Raw genomic sequence first — 9,802 nt, 5'->3', positions numbered from 1 at the left:
CATAAGGTGGCATTCTAAAACTAGCATGATAACTATTATTGTACGAGAACTTCATCAATGGTAGATGTTCATCCCAATTATCGCCAAAGTCAATTATGCATGCATGCAACATGTCATCCAAGGTTTGAATAGTCCGTTCACTTTGACCATCCGTTTAAAGATGTTAAGTGGTGCTCAACTTCAATTGTGTGCCCATATCTTCATGAAACTTGTTCCTATATCGAGACATAAAACGGGCGTATCTATCCTAAATAATATGCATCGGTACACCATGCCTGGAAATTACTTCTTTAATGAATATCTTATCTAAAGACTTCGACGAAGATGTCTCTCGAATAGGAATCACTTCCATTTAGAAATTTCCAATGGTTGCAACATGCCATACGGCTTTTGATACTCGGCCTTCACTTGCAAACTAGTAAGGAAAATTTCCACATATTTAGCAATATCCCGTTCCATACCGGGCCACCAATACCCTTCCTTAAGATCATGATACATTTTAGTAGCACCAGGATGAATTGAGTATTTGGACTTATGAGCTTCATAAAGAAAAAGTTGCTTAATTTCGCTCTCATGCGGAATCCATACTCTCCTGTACCTAGTCAATAACTCATCTTCAGTCTCCTCAAGAAATTCACATTGACCTTCCATGCCTTCATTCTTTCTCGATTCACTTGAATAAAGGGTTTGAGCTTGTGCTTCCCAAATTTTCCGAATCATATTATTAGTAATTATCATCCACAAAGATTCAACCCGAATACTCAGACTCCTATTCTTTCGACTCAAAGCATCCGCCACCACATTAGCTTTACCCGGATGGCAAAGTATCTCGCAATCATAGTCCTTCAAAAGGTCTAACCATCTACGTTGACCGTTATTCAAATATCTTTGATTGAAGAAATATTTCAAACTCTTATGGTCGGTATATATCGTAGACTTGACACTGTACAAATAATGGCACAAAATCTTCAATGTGTGAACAACCGCCGTGAACTCAAGATCGTGGGTGGGGTAATTCTTCTCATGTTCCTTTAATTGTCTTTATGCGTAGGCTATCACTTGACCACGTTACATTAGGACATACCCGAGACCGTTCAAGTAAGCATCACAATAAACCGATATATCTTCGATCCCTTCCAGCAAAACCAACACCGGAGCACTACTTAACTTCTCTTTTAAGATTCAAAACATAATATCTTATTCACTTCCCCAATTATACTTCACGTTTTTAGGAATCAATTTAGTCAACGGGAAGCAATTTTAGATAAGTCTTGAATAAACCTCAATATTGAAAATTTTATGAATATATATTATCATAATACTGATTCTATTATGTTAACAAATGAAGCAGGAGTTATATGTGATGTCAAACACATCTTTCTTATGTTTCACTTTATATCCAATGTTATAGAAAGATGTAAGAATTAGTGTGCACGTCATAACACAAATCTATACTACCACATGCATACAGGCCTATGGAGTCACACACTTTAGCATTTAGACACCAATTATTATATATTGTTGATATATAATTATAACTTATAGTTTGAGAAAACATAATTTAATTAAATATGATTTAATTAAATTGAATAATAAGAGTTCTATTTATTAAATATATTTTAATTTAGTTAATATATATTTAATGAGTGTACTTGTTGGCTAAGTAAAAAAATATTTTCCTTGTTTCTTTATTATCTTAAAAGATTGTTAAAGATCACATGGTGTAATATATTTTTGGACAATTATGATTTAAAATATTAAATTATAAGATTTGATATCTTAAAAGATTGTAATAGATCTCATGGATGTAAATTGGAGTTGTTGGCTGCAATATTTAAAAACGCAACACAATCAAAAAGATTATTAAAATAGTTTTATGCCCGTGAGTTTTTGTTGAAATTAACACAAAACAAATTTACAAAAGGGTGGTTGGTCTATATATCATCTTATATCAATTGATGAATCTATGTAAGTTGCACATATCCATTTAGCCTTAAAATAACTCAAAAGGGTTTTATTATTATTTGTGGTCTATGACCAAGAAAGGAAAATAGAGGTACATATATTTTTTGTTTCTGCCGTAGAGAAAAAAAAGAAATTTAAGACTTTCTGGATTTGCTTTTCAATATTGAAACAATATATGATATTGTTTTCGGGTTATACGGACTAACATCCTACTGGTGTTGTTCGACGTGCTGTATGGATCAACCATAGAGATATTCATACACTTTGAATATATGTTTCAACCTAGACATGGAGAGTTCTTCATACCGTTCTTCCATCGCTCGCTAAAGGTACATCTAAGCTTCTCTTTGTGAATTTATTATTTGACAATTATTAGTGGTGTAATTGGATCTTGCTAGGATCGCTAATCATGTGAATGTTTTACTTGAAAGTTTATAATAAAATAAATGATGTTTATTTTAAAGTTAATAAAAGATGTTTATTTTTCATGTTCCGCTGCGTTTATAAAATTTAAAAGTACACACGGTTTTCCATTAGTGGTATCAGAGCCGCTTTTACACCGTTTTAATTGTCGGTTGTTTATTCTTTAGATCTAGCTTTGTGGTGTATTGGTGAAAATTGAAACCTTTTTGGTTTTTAAAGTCAACGTGGTTGATTTAGACTTAACCTCATGACGCACAAATATGATTGAAAGAATATCACTATTTTAAATTGTAGATTTAATTGTCATGGCTTGAGTATTTATTATAATTGTTGATTGTTGTATTACATGGTTATACACATGCATTGTAACCATGGACAAGCCATATATAGGTTTTAATAATGTAGTTATTAAAATTGTGATTCCGCACATAACTCATAATTCCCCGACCTATGTATGATTGTTATAATTGTTGATTACGGCAATATTATGTCATGTTGATTATTTATTTTATTAGAAAGGCCATTTTGAAGCCAAAGTTATATTTTATTTATTTTCAATTTCATAGTATTGTATTTATGTTTATTCTAAATTGTAAAAGTATTAGATTAGTTGTATTTTTCAATTCTAAATAAATGTAATAAGATGAAGATTAAAGATAAAGATGCAACGTGAAGTTTAACTTAGAAGATGGCGAACAGGTCAAGTTGACAACGATGGCGTTTGTCAAGTTTTTATTTGATTCTTGAATTAAGTGGGAGCTACGATATTACCCTTAGTTTGACCTCTTGATCCCATGTCGGATCATGGGATCAAGCATAGGATTTTTGGGCTAGGCTATGTGTGTGTGATGCATGATATGGTTGTGTTTTATTTTATGCATTTATATTTAATTGTTGATTATAATATATGCTAAATATTTTTGATGAAAACATCAAATAAAACCAGTAACGAGTTTGAAGATTAAAATTGATGATTTTAAAAAAGTTAAACTCTAACGAGTTTAAAGTTAAATGTTTTTTAAAACTCAAATAATATATATGGGCGACATCTTTTAAAACTGTTTTAAAACGATACACAATGTGTATTTGTTATTTTTATATATAAAATAATATAACAAACTAGACGCATAAACACGATTGACATATATATAGTTGGTTAAAATGTTTTTTAACTAATAGTGTAGCGAATCTTGTGTGCATGCATTATTCGTTGACACGAACGTTTTCTAAAATACCCGTCAAATTTAAGTCATGCCATCCAATGAGCTTGCAAACACTCCTCGTTATTTTTTTGATCTAGTGAGACTAGGCTGAATTATAGCCACGAGGTGGATTTTTCGATCTAGTGAGACTAGCGTGAATTTCCACTGTTTCCAAATTGGACGACTTAATCGTATTCATGGTGAGACCTGAGTTCGAGGCAAGGATGGGACAAACATGTCATTAGATAATAGTGGTTTGTTGGACTACATATTTCTCTAGGTCCCATAAAGATCTAAGGATTGTACTTGTAATGCAATTGGTACCCGCTACCTATCAATAGACTCCATAACTGCTAGCTGATCAACAGATGTGGCTATGTAACCTCTATGTGGATCTTAGGCTTTCCTAAATTAATTGTTTTTTAAAAATATTATAAAAACTTGGGTAGTTAATTTATTAAAGCTCAATATCGAAAATACTAAATTGAATCTTATATCTGTTGTAGATGTCAAATAATCAAAACGTATACTAAAACACACTTCCTTCTTTGTTGGAGAAGGATAAACTCAATGTTCAAACTTCCTATACTGGCACAACAACCAGGGAATTACACTCAAGCATGAATGGAAGTTGAACAAAATTAGAACCCTTATCCGATCCTGTTGTTTGCGTAGCTTCTGCTGCTCAGCAAAATGCTTATCGTAAGTTGTTCGATGAGTAGGAGAAGTAGGATGAAAGGGTAAAAAAGAATAAGCCAAATACTTTGTGGAAGGAAATGATAAATCATTTTTCAGGAAAATAATTCCACCTTCCAAGAAGGAAATCCCAACAAAAAATGCAAAAATGTTTCCATCGTGGAAAGATTGACAATTGGAGAAGGAAGTTGTCCTATCTACCAATATGAGCTGAGAAAAGGCAATGCTGGTAAGACTAGCAAACTCAGGTATATTTCATATAAAGTTATATACTTTTTCTAGTGATTCCTGAATCTTTGTTAACCAGTTGTGGCCTTCACACCTATAACAATATGAAAGGAATGAGAATAAGTAATAGACTGAAGAAAGGCACACTAGATTTGAGAGTGGGCAATGAGAATCAAGCTTTGGTTGAAGCCATAAGTACGCACTTTGATATTTCAATTTCTAAGGATAATATTTTTTATCTTAATGCCTATCCAAGTGATGGTATTTTTGAAATTGATATGCATGGTGTGATTTCAAATGAGAATTCTATGTATACCTGTATCGCTAAGCGATTCAAGCAACGCTTGAATAAGACCTATCTATGACATTGTCATCTTGGTCATATAAACAACTCATTTCAAAACTCCATTCTTATGGACTTTTGGAATCAAATGGCTTTGATTCATTTGATGTATGTGAGTAATGTTTATGTGAAAGGATGACAAAGGCTCATTTCTTCGATTTAGGTAAAAGAGCTACATATCTTTTAGGAATAATACATATTGATGTATGTGGCCCTTTTAGAACAATGTCTAGATATGGTGAATCTTACGTCATTACAATAACTGATGGTTATAGTAGATATGGTTATGTTTACTTGCTGAAACATAAACATGGAGTTTTTGAAAGGTTTCAATTCTTTCAAAATGAAGTAAATAATTAGTTTATAAAGACCATTAAATCACTTCACTCTGATGGAAGAAGTGAGTATATGAGTCAAGAGTTTTTGGACCACCTGTAGAATTGTGGGATTGTCTTACAAGTCACTCCGCCTCACACACCACTACTCAATGGTGAGTCTGAATGGAGGAATCGAACTTTGCTTGATATGGTTTTATCTATGATGAGTCTGACTACTCTACCACCATCTTTTTGGGGTTATGCATTAGAGTCTGCTGCACGCATACTCAATATGGTTCCAACCAAGAAGGTAGAAAAGATACCATATGAGTTATGGCATGGGAAGATTCCCAAGTTGTCTTATTTGAAATTATGAGGTTTTTGAAGTGTATGTGAAGCAATGCACTTCAAATAAATTAAAACCCTGAAGTATTAAATTTCACTTTATGGAATACCCAAAGGAAACAATAGGTTACTACTTCTACTAGGAAGCTAAAACAATGTGTTTTATGCTCGGTCTACTGAATTCTTAAAAAAAAAGGATATCTTCTCTTATAAGAATTTAGTAGGAGTAAAGTAGATCTTGAAGAAATTCAAGAACCACAAAGTAATATACCTTCTATAAGCACTAGTAATCCACACGTTGAATCTAAGTGCATTGTTGATGAGTCAGAACGTGTTGCACTTGAACTTCATAGGTCTTGTAAGAACTCCTTATCGGCATAAGAGGTTTGATCATCTGATTAATTCAGATGAACCTCACCTAGAGGATTATGAAACCTCTAGCTATCGTAAGGCCATATAAGATCTCGAATCTCAAAAATGGTGAGATACTATGAATGCAAATATGCAGTCCATGACAGATAATCATTGATCTTCCACCCAATTATAAGACAATTGGGGTGTAAATGAGTCTTCAAAGAGAAGACTAGCATGGATGGTAATGTAAACACTTTTAAAGCTCAATTCGTGGCAAAAGGTTATGATGAAACTTTTCCACTGATCGCGAGTTTTATACATTAGGATACTTATTGTCATAGCTACTTTTCATGATTATGAAGTATGGTAAATGGATATCATAATCGCTTTTCTAAATGGAGACCTAAGCGAGGACGTATATATGGTTCAGCCGAAAGGGTTTGTATATCCTAAGCATCCTAATAAAGTATGCAAGCTTTTAAAATCCATTTATGGATTAAATCAAGCATTCAGGAGTTAGAATCTTTGGTTTGATAAGGATATCAAAGAGTTTGGTTTTTCTCAAAAACAAGATGAGCTCTGTGTTTAAATTAAATCTAGTGGGAGCAAAGTAGTCTTCTTGATCTTGTATGTTGATGACATACTACTTATTAGAAATAACATTTCAACTTGCAAGATGTCAAATCTTGGCTTGAAAACGTTTTTCATAAATGATCTTGGAGAAGCTACTTATATACTTGGAATCATGATCTATAGAAATAGATTCAAATGGCCTATTGATTTGAATTAATGTACATATCTTATCTTGCAGAGATTTAGCATGCATTACTCCAACCTTGAAGCATTGCCTGTGCAAAAGGGCATAACCTTGAGCAAGTCTTAAAGTCTTATCACACATGATGAGATAAGATGAACAAAATGTATCTCATATGTTTCGGCTATAGGATCCATTATGTATGCCATGTTATGTACTAAAATGATGTCTCGTTATTTTTTAGTTTGATGAGTCGTTATCAACAAAATCTAGGTTAAGAACATTGGATTGTTGTTAAGAATATTCTTAAGCATTTGCAAAGTACTAAAGATATGTTCATGGTTTATGATGGTTTGGAAAAGGAGTTAAGTATTAACCATAATACATATGCTAGTTTCCAAACTGATCGAGATGATTCTCGATCCCAGTCAGGTTATGTCTTTGTCACGATGGACGAGATAGTTAATTGGAAGATGTGACAACCCGGAAATTTCTGACCAAATTTAAACTTCATCTTTATATTATTCCGACACGATAAACAAAGTTTGTTAAGTTAAATATCAAGAATTTTAAACTGTGTTCATATATTCATTTACCCTTTGACTGTTCTCGATGATTCATGAATATTTATGTGTATATAGATATGTATATATAATATATAGTTATATTAATTGAAAACATTAAACAAAGTATTAGATGTATAATACTTTACATAAACGTAATTGTTTCAATATATGTTTAATATATTTATCGACAGAATTAAAAGATAATATCAAATGATTGAGTTATCTGTTACATTGTATTATGATTACGGGTCTCTGTTGTGAGGTCCACTGTGATTTAAGAGATCATTTCATTTTTAACGGTATTCGGAATAAATGGTAAAGTGATTTACAAGTGAGAACAAAATGCCAATTATCGAGTACTAGATAAATATTAGTGGACATTCCTGTTTGATTTCCAATTCATGCTTTACAACATTTTCCTCGTGACTTTGATAAGATAACTATTTTAACTATCATTTTATTTAAATGAAAAAGTAAGAATGTGTAGGGTAAGTAACTTAGATGTTGGATATTGACAAGATATGTAAATCAACGTTTTACATTAAATGATTTTTTGTGACGATCCGGGAATTTCCGACCAAATTTAAACTTAAACTTTATATGATTTCGACACGATAAGCAAAGTCTGTAATGTTGAGTCTCAAAATTTTGAACTATTTTAATGAGATCATTTGACCTGACTATTCCTGATGATTCACGAATAATTGTGTGTAAATAAAAATATAAATATATATACATATAAATATAAGTATATGTAATATTTTTGAATAAATAAAATAACCATTTATCAATTGGATTTAAAAGTATAAAGTAATAAACAAAATAATTAAGTTATTATAAATAGATATATGAAATTATTATAAAACTATATAACTATAAAGGATTTATATTAATAACTATTATATTGGAATATTAATAAAACGTATAAATATTAAAAATTCAATAGATGTATTCATATGATATATGATATAAAAATTGTAATATAAATATATTAAATGTAATTACAAGTTTAATTATAATCATTATATGGTTATTATTATTACATTCATTATTGTTATTAATATCATTATTGTGATAGTTATTATCAATAATACTAATAGTATTATTATTATTAATATATTTATGAATTTCTTATTCTTAATATTAACTATAATAAATAAAAGGAACCAGTTGTTACGCATCACAATCAGATTATTTTTCACTTTCCTGATTTCCCGTGATTTAGTGTCCATAAAGATAAAATGGAATTTGTTTGTTACTTTGACATATTTCTTGAATGTGATATCCACTCATTAACTAACTCAATTATCAAATTTTTCCCTCATATTATGTACACACATATACATGGAACACATGAGAAAAATATCTAAGTATCACTCTTCTCCTTCTTCTCTATTTCCTTTTTCTATCTAATGAACACACTCTCCCGAGCACCACTTACGTTCTATGCTTTGTTTATGATTCGGTAATCATCCATCACCATTAGACAACCAAGAACTCACCATCATAAACCATCATCAAACTCACTTGCTTTCGTTATTACTAATGTCAGAGAAGCCCACCACTCCACCATCGTTTACCATTTCCCTGTTAATAGATTTAATACACGACATACATATACATGGCATATGGGAAAAACACATACAACACCTCTATCTTTTGTTTTGCAATTACCACTAAACCACTTCTTCCTCTCCTCTCTTGCTCGACTACTATTACCATCCTTTCTGTTTCGATTTAAACGAACCACAAGTCACTACTACAAACTCAACCTTCATCACCACCTCAACTCCATCATGACCACCGTACCTTCACTACTTCATCCACCATTAAATCCGTTTCAAACACCAACATGGACCATCAAGGTAATCACTGCTACCCTTTTATTATTTAAACCAAATAACAAACCGTCGCCATCTCATCATCATCTTCAGTCTTTAACCACCACAAACGTCACTCATTAACAACTACACCTTATTTATTTTTTATTTTTTTTTCTTTCTTCTCTAAACTCAATGAATAAAGAAGATGTTGATGGTTATAAAAGGAACGAATATTATAATGTTAACAGGGGGCATATACAACTACTACCACTTGCCTTTTTCCTGTTAAATGCTTTATCAAATTACCAATCGAATGAATACATAGGGTGGGGCAACACACAGCTCATGGCCGACCAAATTGGTGTCAATAAAAGGGACGTGCGAGTTTTTTTTATTTAGTAGGTAAAGTCTTTATTGAAACCCACTCCCACTTCAATCATCCTAAAGTGCAACTTGTGATTAAAATAATTCGACTAACATGGCATCCAATTCTGTTGTTTGTATACGCGAGTAATAATGATGATGATGCAGCGTAATTCGATAATAATGAGAACTTTCATGATGATGTTGATCATCAAATAATGATGGAGATGATAATGATTTGGTGATAAAGCATTGAATAATTAAAGTTTGATGTTATTGTCTCCTTCTAAAAAGTCGAACCCCACAAAATTTTTAGCTGTTAATCCATGTTACCGAATCAAAGGGGAAAGACCCATGAAATTATTTTGTTAGGCCAAGAAGTCATTTAGGCTATTGGGTCTAGCTGTTGTGGGCTTGTACATA

At 31.8% G+C, this 9,802-nt stretch overlaps 1 protein-coding gene across 1 annotated transcript; it reads right to left on the bottom strand.

Annotated features, from left to right (window-relative positions):
- Window positions 1-342: 342 nt before the first annotated feature.
- On the bottom strand, window positions 343-8,915 carry LOC139849451 (uncharacterized). Its single transcript, XM_071839109.1, has 4 exons — window positions 8,839-8,915; window positions 8,721-8,780; window positions 497-943; window positions 343-415 (listed from the first exon to the last, which is right to left on the bottom strand). The coding sequence occupies exons 1-4, from the start codon at window positions 8,913-8,915 to the stop codon at window positions 343-345; spliced, it is 657 nt and encodes a 218-aa protein (XP_071695210.1).
- Window positions 8,916-9,802: the final 887 nt, after the last annotated feature.

This window comes from Rutidosis leptorrhynchoides, chromosome 5 (assembly GCF_046630445.1).
Source record: "Rutidosis leptorrhynchoides isolate AG116_Rl617_1_P2 chromosome 5, CSIRO_AGI_Rlap_v1, whole genome shotgun sequence".
Lineage (NCBI taxonomy): Eukaryota > Viridiplantae > Streptophyta > Magnoliopsida > Asterales > Asteraceae > Rutidosis > Rutidosis leptorrhynchoides.
The sequence above is the reverse complement of the archived record's forward strand: the minus strand, read 5'-3'. Positions and strand labels throughout refer to the sequence as shown.